The sequence below is a fragment of the Episyrphus balteatus genome, chromosome 4 (genome assembly GCF_945859705.1).
Source record: "Episyrphus balteatus chromosome 4, idEpiBalt1.1, whole genome shotgun sequence".
NCBI classification, from domain to species: domain Eukaryota; kingdom Metazoa; phylum Arthropoda; class Insecta; order Diptera; family Syrphidae; genus Episyrphus; species Episyrphus balteatus.
In genome coordinates this window covers 25,975,205-25,995,353 of record NC_079137.1, presented here as the reverse complement: position 1 = coordinate 25,995,353, position 20,149 = coordinate 25,975,205, and the positions used below count along the sequence as shown (strand labels likewise).

The following is a 20,149-nucleotide window of genomic DNA, read 5'->3' as shown; positions in this document are numbered from 1 at the left end:
ATAAACAAGTATTCCTACCTAACATATTAAATCCGTTAATGCCAAAGAGAGCAGCATCACCCTGACCTCCTGGGAAGACATAAAGTGTTGGATGGGTGAACCGAATATTCCCCACTACATCCGACGTTTGCAGTAGCTCCCTTAAAGATGCCGGAGTTATCAGTGGGGCCAGATAATCTAAAAAAAAACATTCATCTTCAAAATTCCTTCCGATTCATATGATTTCTAAAATCTTTACTTACCGATAAATGCATTTATACTCTCGTTACTTGTACTCAGGACATCATTTGGATTTATCCGAATTCTACACAACCTTGCAAAAGATTTTTCTGGTAGAGTATTCCACAATCCGTTGTCGGCACAATGGATATTCATAGTGATTGTATCAGGATAGGCACGCAAAACCCTCTGTACGTCATGCTCCTGAAATGCTTCTGAAAAATCAGCTACCGAAAAGGTTCCGTCCTGAAAAGATTTCGGTCTATAAAAATATCAGTTTTTATTGTGAACAAATCAAACATTACCTGTAGTATCCAGGAACCATTGCCAGAAAATGTGTAGCCTGCATGTATAACATGCCTGTGCCTTGTAAAACTGCTTAGTAAATTTCTCATGCATTGTATCAGAGTATTGTACTGAGGGTGAATAAGTACTTCAGTGACTAGATTCTCACTAGCGTACTGAATTAATCGTTCACCTAAAAATGTATGTGACACGTATAAGATATGTATAAGAATTACTCTCGTTAGAATTTAAAGACAGTACCCAAAAAACTAAGTACTCCTAAAAAAGGTAAGTAGGGGTATTTTGTAAACTCTGGGTGAACCTGGTAAACGTGGCAAAGTGGTAATAATATAATCAATATTTTGTATGAGTTTGACAGTTAGTTTACCGAATTAAACATTTTACCGGGTTTACCCAGGGTTTGCACCATTTCATGAATACGTCTAATACCCTCTTTGATTTTTTTCTGAGTTCGGTCCTATTCAACTAAATTCTAGAACCTACATTAGGGAGTAGAATCGCAGTCAACAAGGTGATTCAATTTTGTCTTGTCTTAACCCAACCTACACGCTCCAGCTTTTTGGCACATTCCTCTGCCTTATGCATTATTGATTATAAAATAATGTACAAAGTAGGTAGGTTTTCATTGCATGCATTCAAATTTGTATTATTATATTTCATCAGTAAACAATTCCTGAAGAACGAACATGCGTTCTATCGTGCTTAATTTTTTCTTCATTATTCTTCCATTATTGTCATTATTTCTCAATTTTATAGCATTGAATGAGTTCATTGTTAATCCAAAAAGACAAAAGATACACAAGAATGTATGTACCTCGTTATTCGAAAAAAGCATTTGGTATGATCAAAAAAAATGTTCAGTTATGCAAAAACAAATATAATCTCTTTTTCCTCTACATTTTTTACGTGTTCTATTTTTTTGTTTTAATTATTATTATTGACTACGTGTTGTCCTAGTGCATCTTATTTTTCTTTGTGAAATAATGAGCTGTCTCCTTGCTACGTTCAACGTGATATTGAACGGACAAATATAAGTAGGAACAATGGATTTTTAAGGGTCATTGTGGATTCATGCCAAAGCTATGAATTCAATGAATGGATTCTAAAATATCTTGAATGATTTTTACGGTTTTTTATTTTTAAACTAAGTTTTTAGAAGTTTTCAAATATTTCTAAAAAGCAATTTATAATACCTACCAGTATGTATATGCATGTACTTTTATCAGATTTTTGAAATGCTTTTGGAACAAGACTTTACTTATTATTTGTATCCTGTTTTAAGAGGAAAGTAATACTAAAAATTGAAATGAAATTATTAAGAAAAGGAGAATATTTTCCCACAATTTTTAATTTAAAATCAGGATAATAGTATCTAACATTACTTACTTATATTTTAATGGTGACTGTGAATGACCGAGAAAGCTAAATTTTGGATATGTGTTAGGGAATGCTTAAAAAAGCTTAACTTGAAGTTTTCGACCAAGATTTCTGATGAGCTTTTTCCGCAATAACTTTTTTGACAATAACTCGGCTATCCTTCGAGATACGAAAATTTTACAAGGATCTCTTTTGTAGCTTTTACCATGTTCTACAATTCATGCATACACATTTTTTGCGTATCATGAACCGTTTTCGAGATATCGATAAAATAAAGTCAAAAATTTACGATATTCGATTTGTTTTTTGACATTATCTATTTTTTGGTGATGAATATCCAAAAAAAATATTAAGATCAAATTTGTAGACCCTGTTCAGACCTACAATTTCGTATTTTTATTATTTTTTTTTTGGCATTAAAAAAAACATGAATGATTGTTTTTTTTCACAACCGAACAAGCGGCTTGCTTGGCGGTGGGTGCGGCCTAACGACTTTGTGGCCGGCTGGAGGTCGTAATTTTTGTCCAAAAAAAATACAATTCATGCATTGTAGAACATGGTAAAAGCTACAAAAAGCTCCTTGTAAAATTTTCGTATCTCGAAGGATAGCCGAGTTATTGTCAAAAAAGTTATTGCGGAAAAAGCTCATAGGAAACCATGGTCGAAAACTTCAAGTTAAGTTTTTTAAGCATCCCTTACAACATAACCTAAATTTAGCTTTCTCGGTCATTTTGCATTTCCAAATGTATAAAATGACTGGACTATATAATATATACAATTCGCAGTGCAACAGAATACTCAAAAATGTTCACACTGTTGATTCAGTTAAGAGTATGTACATTATCTGTACACCCATACAATAAAGTAGGGGAGAGGTGCGGACAGTGAGACACCCTTTTTTTAAATTGGTATATCTTAGAATGTTTTCAAGATAATTTAACGAAACTTTGAAGTCAGTTTAAGACATATTTTATCTTAATGTTGCAAAGAAACTTGTAGTTAAAGAATGAATGAGAGCATCACATTCGACTAAAATGTAAAAAATGTCAAAACGTCCCACTGTTTGCAAAGGGTGCGATCAGTGAGACATTCTTAGGTGAAAAAAAAATTAACGAAAACGTCAAATAATTAGGTAATTGACAAGTATATAATTAATTAATTTATGTTACTTTAACCCATTTTTTTCAAAAATTGTAAGAAAAGGCCAAAAAAAAAAAGAAAGAAAAAACACTACGAAATCATATTGAAGTCATGCTAAAATAATAGATTTTTTCTTAAATCTTGTGTCTCACTGTTTGCTTTTTTAAAAATCTATGTCTCACTGTTTGCTTTTTAATAATGTCTCACTGTTTACTTTTTGTCATTTTTCGGAAAAATGTAAAATAACAAAAAACGAGAAGGAATTCTATAATCACATGATATTTTTTTATGAAAGAACATATAAATATAATACATGTGTAAAAAAAAGTTCTGTCCACTAACCAGATTTTTTTGTGTTATACACTCTTTTTATAACACTCCAAAAATTACTTTCACCTGATTTTGTGTAGAAAAATGGATAGCTTTAATTTAGTCGGGACAAAATTAAAAGACGCAGACGGGGAAATAAACGTTACGACTTTTTGAGATCTCTTTTATAAATGATTTATTTTGTGCACCTCATTAAAAAATGAAGGTCCTTCAGTTGAACACAAAATAAAACGAAAAATTAATCAAAAGAAATGCAATGCATGAAAAGTCGCGAATTTATTGTTTGTTTTGTTAAAACGAGTCTGACAGACAATAAAATGTAGAAAGGATCTAAGTTTATTTGTCTCATCGCTTATATTTTTAATTGTATCTACGTGCTGTGTAGGTGCTGCATTTAGTGAGTTTTGCAAGATTGCAAGTATGTATTGTCATTAATTGTTTGTATACGTACCTATGTTAATTAAAACGCAAATGTTGTAGTATTTTTTACATTTATGCATTTAAAATTATTTTGTTACGAGAACCTTGTATCGTTAAAAAATACCTGTTCGGTTTTCTTGAATAATATTGAAAAGAATTGAACGCAATTACAGGAAAATAACATATCGTGAATCTCGAGAGAATTGTATTTCCCTCAAAGTCATTATTTTTTCCATCGAAATTTTTTGTGCGATCGTGAATCTCCCTAACAGTTTCCTTCTCTGCATTGTCCCCAGTGGGGGCCCTGGGGTCAGTCGGGGGCCCCGGGGCACCGCCCCGCTTGACCCAAGGGAGTGTACGCCTCTGCTGTACAGACATTCACTACGACAGTATACGCAGTAAACACGTCAGAAAGAAGAGACTGTATGAAGAAGCCAAAATTATAAAACTCGACAAATATCTTATCTAATCAAGTAGATGCCTACAGAACCTGACCAACCACCCAAACCCAATAATAGCAAGAGTCATAAACCAGTCAAGACATCCTTACCAGCGCTGTAGCGGTACTTTAAAGCTAAAGAACTTTTGGATGAGGATTTGATATCAAACCAACGACGAAGAGAACATCTGCTTCTACGCTGATCCAGAGTCAGCTCACTATCGTGGTTGAAAGCCTCATCCTTCCCTAATCCAACCTTCACAATGACAACCGGACTTGAACGACCTGAGTTAAGAAGCTGCCAACAGAATTAATATTTAAAACAAACACAATGACAATTAACTGTAAATTTAGCTTAAAAAAAGCAATGAAAAAACGTTAGGCCACTTTTGTGCCAACATATAACAAATATAATCAATGTAAATTTTTTTTAGATAACGAGCTTTAAACAAATTGTAATCACTGGTCACTTAAAATATGGTAAAATCGTTAAAAGCAAACATTTATGTGAACGTTCATGAAAGATTCAGTTTATGTGAAGAATTTTTATTCGAAAAATATTCACTTCTTTGTAATTCCATGAGAGAATATAGGCATATTTTTATAACACTCCAAAAACTACTTTCACCTGATTTTGTGTGATATTTTACGGTGTAGAAAAATGGATAGCCTTAAATTAGTCGGGACAAAATTAAAAGACGCAGACGGGGAAATAAACGTTTTGACCCAAACTAGCGTTACTGTGCTTATTTTCAGGAAAGAGAAAAATGGATTCTCTCACTGTTTGCACTGTCTCACTGTTCGCACCTTTCCCCTATCTATGTGACACAGGAGGTACATAGATACTCGTTGTTAGGTGTAGGTTACGACTTTTTGAGATCTCTTTTATAAATGATTTATTTTGTACACCTCATTAAAAAATGAAGGTCCTTCAGTTGAACACAAAATAAAACGAAAAATTAATCAAAAGAAATGCAATGCATGAAAAGTCGCGAATTTATTGTTTGTTTTGTTAAAACGAGTCTGACAGACAATAAAATGTAGAAAGGATCTAAGTTTATTTGTCTCATCGCTTATATTTTTAATTGTATCTACGTGCTGTGTAGGTGCTGTATTTAGTGAGTTTTGCAAGATTGCAAGTATGTATTGTCATTAATTGTTTGTATACGTACCTATGTTAATTTAAACGCAAATGTTGTAGTATTTTTTACATTTATGCATTTAAAATTATTTTGTTACGAGAACCTTGTATCGTTAAAAAATACCTGTTCGGTTTTCTTGAATAATATTGAAAAGAATTGAACGCAATTACAGGAAAATAACATATCGTGAATCTCGAGGGAATTGTGTTTCCCTCAAAGTCATTATTTTTTCCATCGAAATTTTTTGTGCGATCGTGAATCTCCCTAGGAATTCCTTTCCCGGGAACAAAATATCCTATGAAATGAAAGCTTTATTTCCCTGGAAAATATATTGCCGATAACAAATAATTTCGAGGGAAACTTCTGATGATCATTTTCGTTCCCATGTTTAAAACATGGGAAACATTCCCAGGGAAATTTTTATTCACAATCTAAATCTAAACAATTGAAGAGTCCAGGGGAAAAACAGCACAAGTTTACTCCAACTCATTCCGAGAAAAATCCAATTTATAATTTTGTTCCAAACAATTAATTAAAGGTATATTAAAGGCACATCATTTATTTTTTTTTTTTTTTGCAAAACTGAAATTTGTTTTATGAGATTAAGGATTCCATCAGATAGTCCTCAGTAAATACAATAAAGACCTCGTCATTTGTTTATTATCGACTAAAAGTGGACATGTGCCGTTTTTCCCCTGGACCCTTCCATTATACAATTATATCAGTATAACGAAAACCAAACGTACCTACTAACGAAAACTTTAAAGTTGTATGCTCTTCATCTTCACAGTCCAATTGACAATCAAAGGTTATAAACTCTCCATTTTTTTTATGCTCTATGGGTTAAAAGTTGCCGCTGTTGCTGTATTGCTTTTTTTTTAATTTAATTAAGATTCTTGTGAACAAAAACAATTTTATTTATTTTTTTTTTAATTTCATAAATCAATTTTCTAGGTTATTGAATATTTTTAAGGAAAAAAGGGAAACAAGTATGAGAGAGAGAGAGAGAGAGAGAGAGAGAAACGATTTTCTCACAAATTGGTATCAAAAATAAAAAAATGTTTGAACAGAACGGCAGCACTTACAATGTTGAGATATACATTTTTAAAAAGCCAGATGTTTGTTCCTATAATGAAAAACTTAAATCTAGAAGATTGAATGAAGTGTTTTTAACAGACTGATACGCAAACTCAGAATTTTCAAAAAAAAAAAATGTAATACAAAAATTTGTTATTTAGCTCAAATAAGTATTTTGAACTCATAATGATGCAAATTTCGGTAGGAGACATTTTTTATGATGATTTTTTTTTTGTTTGTGAAATGGTAACATACAAGTATATTATGTGTACATATACCTATGGAATATTTAGCAACCCGAAGTTATTTATCCTTTTTTAAACAACCAAAGTTCAATCAGTTAAAATTTAAAAAAAATGCATTTTTATTTAGAATCTTAAAGTTTTCAACTAACTTGTATGTGGATGTGAACAAAACTAGCCGTTGTTGTGTGTTTGATTGCCAAGTCATTGTTTTATCTTGCGTATGAACATATAAAACAAAGAGAAGAAGAGAAATACAAAAGATACCCTTTTCGCATTCTTTTCAACTTTTTAGTCTATTGAATATAACATCAAGACAATTGAATCTGAAATACATACATACACTAATTAACGGTTACTGAAATATGGAAACGTTATCCCAACTAAAACCACAAAATTGTACTTTACTAAAAAAAATGATGATATCCAGCATTTATTGGTGGAAATACCAAAGAAAGAAAACAACAAGGAGGTCTATGGATATAGGCCCATTTCACTTCTAAGCAATATGAGCAAGATACTCGAGGAGCTTTTACTTAGGCTTTTAAAATCATTTTGCAGCGAGAACTGCATAGTGCCAGATGTTCATTTCGGAATCCCGAAAAAACATCCATCCACTCCTAAAACTCTAACACGCTATTGCTGCCTCCTTAAACGAAAACCAGGTCACTGTCGGATGTTTTTTCGACACAGAAAAAGCATTTGGCAGTGTCTTGATACAAGGACTTATTCACAAACTCTTTCAGCTGAGATTTCCAATTTCACTAATCAAAATTATTTACAGTTTTCTTCAATCCAGATCGTTCTTTGTACAATTAGGAAAGATCCAATCAACAATGTGGATAATCAATGCCGGAGTTGCCCAAGGATCGAAGCGAGGACCATTCCTCTTCATTTCTTCAACATTTATACATCCGATCAGCCACAACCAGGGCCCTGTTTCAAAGCTAGTGCATCAACTACATCAGCTACATTTACTACATCAGCAACCTCAAAATCCAATAGTTGAGTCTGGTTGAAATTCGGGAAATATTTGTTATGGTTTAAATAGTGCAAATGTTCAAAAAAAAAGATTCGGGAAGTCCAACAGGCCGCCGCAATTAATGTTTTAAGTCATTGATGTAGCTGATGTAAACAATGTAGAAAGCTCTGAAACAGGCCCTAGAATTAGCTCAGAATCTCCAGACGAATCTCTCACGTATAAGGTATTAGAAGTCTTAGTCACCCGCAAAAAAAAGTGGAATCCCACATAAGACGACTTTACTAGCTTCTCCTGTACAAGCAGCTCATCAGGCCTATTATCATCTAGTGTTTTCCTATCTGGTTCACGGTGACAATATCCCATTTACATAAGTTAGCAATCCTGGAGAGGAAGATCTTAAGCCTTAGGGATCTGTACAGCAGTGGCGTACGTTGAGTCGCCGGGGCCCCGGGGTAAGACTAAATTTTGGGGCCCCTTTGATATTTGGGGGCCCCTTGGTTACAAAAAAAATTACGTATACGTTTTTTTTGTATGGCTTATTTTTTAGGTTTATTTTAATGTTTTAATATTTTCGTAATGCACTTTGCTATACTTACTTAAAATGTCTCTCATAAAAGTAGTAAACACTTGTACTAGGGGCCCCTAAAATTAAATATTTAGAGACCGTTAAAATAAAATTTTTTTTAGCTTAGAGTTGATAGTTCTTGGGGCCTCTGTTCTGAAGTAATAAATACATATTTTATTTTCCATCATCAGACATAATTTTTTTTATTTTGGGGCCCCTGAAATTAAGTGCTTAGAGGCCCCCAAAATATAATATAATTTTGTTGGAGCCAAGAATTAATAGGTATTGGGGCCTCTGTTCTGAAGTAATATTCGGAATGCCACCAATAACGTAATGTTTTTATTTTGGGCCCTGATGTATTTATGTTGGGGCCCCTGAATTTATATTTAATTTTCCATTTGATTGTTTTGAACCACTTTTGAAGATCCTCAAAAAATATTTCTTTTTTGCTTTTTTTGGGGCCCCTAATGTATTATTTGTGGTGGCAAAGATTTTTCAAGTAATATTTTTTGGGGCCCTAAGATAAAATTATAATTTTTCTTTTAAAAAAGCAGTTTATTTTTTTTTGGGGCCCCTGGGGTAACTTTTTTTAAAATCAATATACATATATTGTATGGCTGCCAATGCATTATACATTACACTGAATGACATAATTTGTCTCCCTTGTTACTTCGTAACTCAATTTATGCTAACAGTTTCCTTCTCTGCATTGTCCCCAGTGGGGGCCCTGGGGTCAGTCGGGGGCCCCGGGGCACCGCCCCGCTTGCCCCAAGGGAGTGTACGCCTCTGCTGTACAGACATTCACTACGACAGTATACGCAGTAAACACGTCAGAAAGAAGAGACTGTATGAAGAAGCCAAAATTATAAAACTCGACAAATATCTTATCTAATCAAGTAGATGCCTACAGAACCTGACCAACCACCCAAACCCAATAATAGCAAGAGTCATAAACCAGCCAAGACATCCTTACCAGCGCTGTAGCGGTACTTTAAAGCTAAAGAACTTTTGGATGAGGATTTGATATCAACCAACGACGAAGAGAACATCTGCTTCTACGCTGATCCAGAGTCAGCTCACTATCGTGGTTGAAAGCCTCATCCCTCCCTAATCCAACCTTCACAATGACAACCGGACTTGAACAACCTGAGTTAAGAAGCTGCCAACAGAATTAATATTTAAAACAAACACAATGACAATTAACTGTAAATTAACTTAAAAAAAGCAATGTAAAAACGTTAGGCCACTTTTGTGCCAACATATAACAAATATAATCAATGTAAATTTTTTTTAGATAACGAGCTTTAAACAAATTGTAATCACTGGTCACTAAAAATATGGTAAAATCGTTAAAAGCAAACATTTATGTGAACGTTCATGAAAGATTCAGTTTATGTGAAGAATTTTTATTCGAAAAATATTCACTTCTTTGTAATTCCATGAGAGAATATAGGCATATTTTTGTATGTTTTTTGCTCTTATTTATTAACCTATTTACTAAATTAAGTATTTTAATACATGAGCTACTTATCATTGTTTCTAATATTAAAAGTATTCTAGCTATTGTTAAAAGAATAACGATAGTTATAATTCGAATTATTGAGTAAAATGAATACATAAGCTTCCTATATCCATATTCATTCACTAAAGTGAAGAATTAAATAAACTGAAACTGAAACTGAAATTCTGTTATCATTTATGAACCATATAAATGATTTGAATTCGTTGCCACGCTACACAGGAAAAAAGGACTCAAAACAGTTCAGAACTGAATTCATAAATGTGAGTTTTGTACACTTATGTGAACCAATTTATATGATTCAGTTCTGAAGCGAAATGTTTGCTGGGTAATAATTGAACGTTACTATCATTATGAGAATTTTTCATAGAACAGTTTTTGTTGCCACTGATTCAACTTATACCTATACAATTTTGAAAAACCTTACATTAAATTTTTTTTTGTCCCTCTGTTAAACCTTGATCTTTTTTATGCAACTAAGAGTTGTTCAACGATGTGAAGATAGAAAATCAAAAGAACTTTGTATACTTTTTTTAAAGGTACACAAAAAATTAACTTTCATTAAGAATGAAGAGAATCTTCCTGAGAAATTGTGTAGATAATTACATATGAACCCTGCATATTGTACAATGTACATTGTTCAAACTGTTCTAGCCTACGAAAACAAATTGAAATTTAAATATTATTTGTTTAAGATTCAATTTAAATTCTTTAAGAACACTGTTGCACTTCTTCATTTTTATACCTATTCTTTTTCAAATAATCCAAAACATCCAATTGAATCTGTTATCAGTTTTCGAAATAAATAACCCATTTTTAATACCTCTTCCTACCGAGTTTCTATCCATACCATTACACAAAAAAATATATTTATAATATCATCCTACCGATGAGAGTTGAATAAAATACGGCTAATATCATAAAGCTTTGAGTTTATAGTACTGTGTCTCTTCGATAACACCCGACGACAAAAGGAAGCATTGAATTTGTCGCAGAGCAAAAAGTTGAATTGCCATTGTGATACACTTGTAATTGTGCATTACTTTCGCGGGGTATACAAAAAATATGAAATTGCAGCACCATGCTGGAGCTGGAGGTTTATCCTTTTGAAGAAGGCTTTGCTGTACAAATATTTGCCAGCTAATATGATTTCGTGGGATTCCTTCACAAAGAGCACTTAAATTCTGTACATACTTTGTCTCCTATTGTATGGTATTTAAAGGGATTTTAAAAAGTACTTCTCGAAAACGTTAGTGGGGGATTATTACATCACATACACATGTAGTGTTGGTGGAATGCAAGCATATGTACCTAGGTATATAGTCATAAGTCATAACATTTGTATGTTGAAATGGTATACTATATTCACTTGGTTGGTTAAATTGCTAATGCGAATATGATAAGACTCTTTAAACAATGACCATTGAATAGGTAAAGTTGTTATATCGTAATGTTTTGAGGATCTTTCTCACTTTTGTTATTATTATTAGATAACATTGAATTTTGCATACTCTTGTAGATTTTTGTCAATTTCTTAACAAGAAAGACCACAGCCCTGAAAAAAAGAAAATGTAAGTTTATCATTGTCCAACTGCATTGTCAAGAGTTATACGTTTATGTGGCAAGTTAAGAAAAAGCAAACTTAGCTACTTATCCTGGGTTTTTATGCGTTATTTTATACCACCCTTTTTAATACATAAAACATTTTAATTTGCAGAAGTAGGTAGGCACATACATACCTACGTTCATTGTTTATTAAGTACTAGTACCTACCTACATGGGTATAAGGCTATGTTAAAACAAAGCTCATAATAATAAATACATATATACGGGTTCCTAAATTTTTTGAAGGACGTATTAAGATATTTCCTTGTTGGAGTTAAAAAATTCAAAGCAATTTTGAATTTCAGTTTGTATAAATGCTCTATACTTAATTCCTTTCCACATCCGTTCGTATTAATAATTAAACTTCAAAAGAGGTAGCTTAGTTAAAAGCCCCTCCCATAAATTTTGTTTAAATACGTTTGTGTGGCTCCTCAAGTGCCTTCTGCTACATCGTTGCATACAACCATTTACAGTGGCTAAAATGCAGCTGATGCTTGCTTGAATCTCTGTGAAATTAAAATCAAGAGCACTTTAAGAACTATTGCGCTAGAGTGCCCTAACATGTTAAACGTGAAATGGATTCATATATTAAGTATAAAAGAAAAGGTTATGAGAAAATAAAAACATCTTCACCATTAAACATACATACATATATGTTCTTTTTACGACGACGCGAAGCACGGTAAGTTCAGACCCTCACGCTATAAGTAGCTGGTAACTTAAGTATTATATGATTCTGATTCTTATTTAGCGAAATTAATATTTTTGTTAATATTAGAAAACAGCAAAATACATTAAAAAGTGTTGAATCTTTTTATTTAAGTTTCAATAATATCACTCTACAAAATTCTGTTCCTCATAATAATTGGTTAAAATTAGTCAAGAACGCGAAGAATAATTGTATTGTTGAAATGTTTTTAAATTATGAGAAGCTTCTTTACCACGATAATACGCAAGGAAGATCTATTATAACTTTTTTTTATTCCCGCAATGAATTAATTCCCTGTTAAATATTGACTTGAATTTTATAGCATAAATCTAAACTAGAAGTGTCGATAAAATATTTTATCATACTCCTGAGTCCTGACTACTATATTAACCATGCTACAGCTAACAACAAACGAAAAACAATTTTTTTTAATTTTTTCGCAATACAATTATTTGCAATAGGGTATGTGCGCCGTGGCGTCAGCCACTTCCTTTTATATACATACTTGAAAATGTGGGAGTACCTATTCAGCAAGAACATTTTTACTTTTTTACCAAAGATTAACAAAACATTTGTTTCACATTAACCGAAAAATATTAGAGAAACATGGGCTATGTTTGTCACACACAGAAAGCTGTTTCACACTTATTTATAATACAAAAAAAAAAACTATAATTTTTGTAGACATTATTATTTCAAAAGTATTATTCAAGATAATTCTTGTAAATCGTAGATTCGGCTTCGTAAAAATAAAAAAATTGTGGGTTTACCTTTGCTAAACTAGTTTAACACATGTATATTATATTGCCTTAAATAAGCGCATTCAAAATTATATTTCGCATTGACCTCGAAATAGTCATTTGCTCGGACGTCTTAATAAGTTAAAATTTACAAACATATAGAAACTTCTTCAATTGGTTCACTTGTTAACACATCATTAAAGTAAAAGCAGAATAGCTACTTAGGTATCAAAAAATACTTAGGTGTAGTGTATTATTTATTGTAAATAAAATATACCTACCTATATTAATTTGGGTGTTGATTCTCTATAGGTATTAAATTTGCAAATGGCTTAAAGTGATAATGGGAATAAGTAGCTACAAAACTAATAACGTACATAGAGATGTATAAGCAGAAACTGCTAAGAACACAAACTCATACATATTTCGACAAACGTACATTTGATTGCTATTTACGAAGCGTCACAATAGCGTACATCAAAAGACGATGATGTTACATGTCCTTGTTTTGTGCTATTTCTATGTTGGCAACAGTTAATGTCTCAAATGAAATCCGACATGGTTTGTCGTACATCAACAAGGATTTAGAGATGCAGAAATAGATAATACATATATGAATAGGTTTTGTTTTTGTCTGTGTATTAGACATGGTGCAGTAGTGTGCAAATTCTTGTCCCGGTGCGTGTTATTGCTTCTTTTTTTATTTTAAAGTACTGTTCAATACAAGGTACTTGCACACGTTTTCGTCCTTGTTGGATCCACATAATGCCTATCTTCATCACAGCTCTTACTGTTTGTGTATATAATGGAAAATCCAAACCAAAATGTTGTTTCATTTTTCACTTACCGTGTCGAGCTTCCTCTCCCTCTGGGGCATGTTGTGTAATTGTATTAAGTTCATCCTCTAGGTCGACATGACAATCGGATACGTCCCACGAGAGAAATCCTGTAAAACAAATAAAAAAAATATTTTCTCATTTAAAAATTGTATGTACCAGAACACGAAATATATACATATAAATGCATGTGTATAATGGTAAAAAGTTGAACAAGATGAAGACGAAAAGAAAGCTACAGATAATATCCACTAGAGATATACTATACACAATCACGTGAAGAACAAAGCTGTTTATTTAAGCGGACGTGTTCTGATTGCTAATTAAAATGTTTCATCCTTTTCACGTTCTCTGTTTATTCTTCTTGCTGTCAGATGGAAATTCAAATTTAAGTTTTTTCCAATAATTTTGATTTCGTTTCATCTTTTCAAAAATATTAAACGGTGTATACGTTAACGGTCTCAAAAATATATAAAAGAGACACATTCACCTGTAAGTACTTCAACACTATCCCCACCGGATAAATGGAGGGAATCAATTAGAATTCCGTTTGAACAATACCAATTATTGGACTTTGAAAATAGACAACCTTCTACACCTGTTCAAAGTCCGACCACGAGCAATTGATCGTCACCATTACCAAACTCTCCAAGCTTAAGTTGAGAATGTGGTTGAACGAAAGTAGGTTAGGTTGTAGCAGTGTTTGTCAGGCAAGTTACCCGACACACTTAGATCCTTATGGATCCATTGTGATACCACAAAAAGTAAGTCCCACTCCCACCACGAAAGTAAGTCCCACTCGATTATTTATTGCTTCCTATATTAAAAAAAAAAAAATATATATATTAAAATATTCTAATGTCGTTTCACTCAAGGATTCACTTCTTCTGAATCGCTGCCACTCAATACTGAAATTTTATCTCTGTATTGGTGAATAAATAAAAAATATATTTTTTTTTTATTTTCTACTAGGAAATACATAAATGTATTGAAGTTCAATTATTTAAATATTTTTGATTTTGAGTGAATTTGGTTTTGAAATCAAGAAGAGAATTTCTCTGCTCTAAAACAATTTCGGAAGGCTTTTGAATGATACCGAACGCTTCCGGACTACCAATCGAATACGACATAAATTTATTTTTTCATTTTTCTATTTCTGTTTTCTTTCAGATTCCAGATTCCATAATGCCAGATGGAAAATCAAATTTATGTTTCGTTTGAAGGATTTTTATTTCGATATTTATTTTATTTTAAGACCGACATACCCATTTGTATATTTATTGTTTTAACTAAAGCAAGGTTATTGCTTTACGTAAATGTAGTTTTTCCCAACACTATTTGACTAATCCAATTTGAACTAAGTCCGGAAAGTGTGCTGAAAGTACATACAACAGAAACACACAAAAAGTGCGTATACGCACTGGTGTACCCAATTATTCAATACAACATTGGATTTATATCATACATACATGAGGTTTCTTTTAATTTATGACTTTTTTTCAAAGAATTTCGATGATATAGGGTTCATAGGTACCTTATTTGCTTGTTTATTGATATATCTATGAAAAAGAAATAATTTAGCCTTCTGTCTGTGGATTATTTAAAACCACTAGGGTTTTTCCCAATTATGGAATTTCATTATATTAAATACCAAGGAATTATGGAATTAATTTGGACCTCTCAATAATTTTAAATCTATAACAGAGATACTTTGTTATGTACATGGTATATTATAAACATAAAACATACCACAATCAGTAACTTCACAGTTAACAGTCACATTAACTCTTTAGTTGAGTCGGTTCATGGGAAATTAACAATATTCTTCGAAATGCGATTTTAGAAAATACAGTTTTACAAACTCAAATAACAAAACTTTTAAAAGTTTATTTTTTTTTTATATTTTATTCGATCTTCTAAACTAATCTTCTACTTCCAACTTCCACTGATAGAACAAGATAGATTTCTCTCCTCTTTTGTATAATGTATACCTATACTATGCAGAAATGCGCTATGTATCTCAGTTACGTTCCAAAGCTGTACATTTTTTAACACAAGTATTTTTCGATTTTTTATAAATCTGTCCCGATTTTTGGTTTTTATTATTAAGAGTGTTCACTAAATTTTTTTTTAATGTTGTAATAAGTCATAAATCGACTTGAAGTTTTTAATACACAATTTTCTGTAATTATATTTTGAAAATGATCACAACTACTCAAGAAAAGACCTGAAGTATATTATATTCTATTCAAATAATTTAAATTTTCAGTTAATATGTACCTACATATACTTAACGCTTAAATATCTAGATTTGTGTTCAGAAAAACCTATAATATAATATGTATGTATAGGAAATATGAAATCCTTAAAGCATGCATCGGATTACTATGCTCGTCTGAAATGTCTCTGTTCAAAAAAACACATACAAATAGGTATATCCAGAAAACCCTATACCGTCATTTTGCTGCCACTGAATTATTAAAATCTTTTTTCTTATTCAATGTTGAGAAAAAAATATAATAAGAGATTTACCTACCGTTGCATTCTTCGTTCGAAAGATACCTCTGACTTTCCAGTGAAGATATTATAACCCCGCAATTTTCATTTACCCAGATTCAGTCCAAAGGGGATATAAATATTTGCTCCGCAAGCAATATGAAAATATTATTATACATATGTATATTATTCCTAACCGTGCATCGCTCTTCGAAAGTTGAAAGGATAAAAGGAGTTATTATTTCTGGCTATTTATTACATACCTATAAAATTATGTACATGTACATACACTGAAAATAATAAATTTCGTAAAATTACGAAAATCGTTTCATACACTACATTTTCGTTGGCCCAACGAAACTTTCGTTGGCTCAACGAAAATATGTAATTTTTCGTAATATGAAAACCTTCATCAATTAATGAAAACGTTTCATACACTTTTTCTCCCTTTTTAGTGCCAAAAAATCCAATTCAATGAAAAGATTCATCAATTAACAAAAAATTTCATACTCATTTTAAAGAATAAAATTAAGAATTTATTCCTTACTTTATCAAAGTTTTAATTAAGTAACGAAAAAATTCATTAACTTATGAAATTCAACATTAACTAACGAAAATCTTCATAAGCTGATGAAAATTCTTCATATGCTAATGAAATATTACATTGGCTTATGAAAAAATACATCAGTGAACGAAAAAAAAATCGTTGCCTTACAAAAAAAAAAAAAACGTAGACTTGTGTGCATTTCTGTTTTAATGATTAAAAATTTAATCTTGTTGGATATAGTTCACATAAGGTTTTTGTTTAAAAATCTATGTAAGTTGAGCTGAATATAAAAAATATTTGCGTTTTGACAAGGTGTCTCACGATAAGTCCAAGTGAGCTCCACCGGGTCGAAACGCCAATTTTTGGTTTGGACTGTATTAAATTAATAATTTAACAAGTCCAATAAATATATACTAAACTCCTGCTCAAAATTAACGCACACATTTTTCGTCTGAAGTTATACCCCTGCATCTTATTTTAAAATGCTTTAAAATTCTTTGGTGCATTTTTTTGTGTTTTGTTATTGTTTAGCAAGTCGAAAAAATGCTAAAGTGCAACAGTATTATCAACCAAAAAAAAGATAAACCAAATTTAACAATTCAAGGTCTGAAAACTGATTATAAAATAATTTTTATTTTTGAAGAAAAATTAAAAAAAAATGGAAGCGGGTGACGGTTCTTTCCAGGGGCGTACACTCCCTTGGGGCAAGCGGGGCGGTGCCCCGGGGCCCCCGACCGACCCCAGGGCCCCCACTGGAGACAATGCAGAGAAGGAAACTGTTAGCATAAATTGAGTTGCTAAGTAACCAGGGAGACAAATTATGTCATTCAGTGTAATGTATAATGCATTGGTAGCCACACAATATATGTATATTGATTTTTAAAAAAAGGTTACCCCAGGGGCCCCAACAAAAATAAACTGCTTTTTTAAAAGAAAAATTATAATTTTATCTTAGGGCCCCAAAAAATATTACTTGAAAAATCTTTGCCACCACAAATAATACATAAGGGGCCCCAAAAAAGCAAACAAATATTATTTGAGGATCCTCATAACATAAATACATCAGGGCCCAAAATAAAAACATTACGTTATTGGTGGCATTCCGAATATTAATTCAGAACAGAGGCCCCAATACCTATTAATTCTTGGCTCCAAAAAAATTATATTATATTTTAGGGGCCTCTAAGCACTTAATTTTGAGGCTCTAAAAATAATTTTTCAGGGGCCCCAAAATAAAAAAAATTATGTCTGATGATGGAAAATAAAATATGTATTTAATACTTCAGAACAGAGGCCCCAAGAACTATCAATTCTTAGCTAAAAAAATTTTATTTTAGGGGTCTCTAAATATTTAATTTTGGGGGCCCCCAGAACAAGTGTTTACTACTTTTATGAGAGAAATTTTAACTAAGTATAGCAAAGTGCATTACGAACATATTAAAACATTAAAATATACCTAAAAATAAATAAGCCATACAAAAAACAAACGTATGGCGTATACGTAATTTTTTTTTTAAGGGGCCCCCAAATATCAAAGGGGCCCCAAAATTTAGTCTTACCCCGGGGCCCCGCCGACTCAATGTACGCCACTGGTTCTTTCCCATAATTGTATGCAATACTTGGTATAGTCTCCTCTAGCGCATATGACAACCTGGAGTCGTTTGTCCATTCCACTAATTAACTTTTGAAGGTTTTGTTTTAACACTTCTTTCACTGAAGTTTTCAGTTGATCAAGACTGCTTGGAGGTGGATTTCGGTCGCGAATGCATCTTTTCAATATTTCCTACACATGTTCTATTGAATTCAATCAAATCCAGATTTCTGTGTGGTTAATCCGAAGCTGGAATATTAAAATCTTGAAGATATTCTCAAACTACTCTAGCATGCATTATCGTGCATCAGACTAAACTGTGGACCAAATCTAGGGGTGATTGGAACCAGATGCTGTTCGAGGGCATCAGTCAAGTATTTTTGGGTACTTAACTTAGGTCTAGAAAGGCTCGCTAACTCCGTAGGTGTTGTAAAGCAGATTTAACTCCATGAAATTTTATGACTCTTCTTTAAAAGGCTCGCGGGTTAACAGACAGACTTCAGCAAATCTCTCCCCAAATCTTCCCGACAAACATATTATTCCATACCTTTAATTTAAGATCACTATTGTCTCATTTGAGAAAATAACCATGATGCTGTGGCAGAAAGTAATAGCAGGACTTTACTTTAAAATAAATAGAATGTGCGTTAAATTTGAGCAGGAGTGTATAATCTACTAAGAAAAAAATTAATAGGTACAACGAAAAGTTTCGTTAGCTAACGAATATTTTTTCTGAATTTAATTAAAATATTCATAAAATTTACGAAAAAATTCGTTAGCTTACGAAAGTTTTAATTAAATTTTACGTTAATCGATGAAAAAATTTCGTAAACTGATGTAAAACTTCATTAATTTTCGATCAAAAATTTTTATGAAAAATTTCATTAAAATACGAAAGTTTTCGTTAATTGATGAAGTTCTTCATTAACGTATGAAAGCCATTTCGTTGAGCCAATTAAATTTTTCATCGGCTGAAAATTAATTAAATTTTCGTTGGCTCAACGAATTTTTTCGTTGTATTTACGTAAGGATTTGGTTCAGTGTACTTACTTCTAACAATAATTTTATATTTTGCCAACCCCAACCTTTTTGCTGTTAATCTTTTATCTCAAAGAAGCAATCCAATCCAAAATGTTTGATGCGTATTCGCTTTGAAGGAGTCAGCAATTGGCTTTATCAAAACATCTTTGCTACGGTTGGGAAGTTTTTAATATTAGGATTAATTAAAAACGAGGAGAAAGATATCCTGGGCTGCTAAATTTTACAACAATCATGATTCAACGCATCAGCAAATCTATATTGAAATAGTAATTATATGCTCCATGGTTTATGTTGAATTACAAAGTGCAATTAAATTTTCTTTCATATAGAGAATGTAGGCATTCAGAAACATTTAAACAAAATTGAATTTTTTATTGTGAAAAAAATTAAAGCATAGCTACATTAAGAGCCCCCGCACACTACAGACTTTCTATCGGCCGATAGTTTAGTCGGGTTGGGCTCCTAGTGTGCGCACAGGCAGCCGGCTAAAACTTTTTTTTCGATCAAACAAACTTTTTGATCATCCGATACTTAATCGTTGTAGTGTGCGCATTCTCATACATTTTCATTCTGATTAAGAGACCGACTAAACTGTCGGCCGATAGAAAGTTTTTAGTGTGCGGAGGCTCTAAGAGCCCCCGCACACTTCACACTAAGCTGCGTGTTGTGCAACGAAATACAAAACTTTCGTTTACGATTTCGTTGTGCTGGTTTTGTATGAAAATTTTCGTTTCACCTCTAGACTAGGCTTTAGTTTTCTTTTTTAAATGTTCGTCAATTTTATTTAGTTCCAGCTTCTGTTTGTCAGGTTGCTACACCAGGAAAA

General features: G+C 32.2%; 1 protein-coding gene across 4 annotated transcripts in view; it reads right to left on the bottom strand.

Annotated features, from left to right (window-relative positions):
* The window catches only part of LOC129918882 (microtubule-associated protein futsch), an 82,634-nt gene that overhangs the window by 24,382 nt on the left and 38,103 nt on the right, over positions 1-20,149 (bottom strand). For all 4 annotated transcript variants that reach the window (XM_055999628.1, XM_055999631.1, XM_055999629.1 and 1 more), the window contains exons 3-6: positions 13,660-13,758; positions 525-697; positions 243-465; positions 19-177 (exon numbers count right to left, since the gene is read on the bottom strand). In XM_055999628.1, the coding sequence (XP_055855603.1) occupies positions 19-177; positions 243-465; positions 525-697; positions 13,660-13,758 (654 nt within the window). The remainder of the gene's footprint in view (positions 1-18; positions 178-242; positions 466-524; positions 698-13,659; positions 13,759-20,149) is intronic.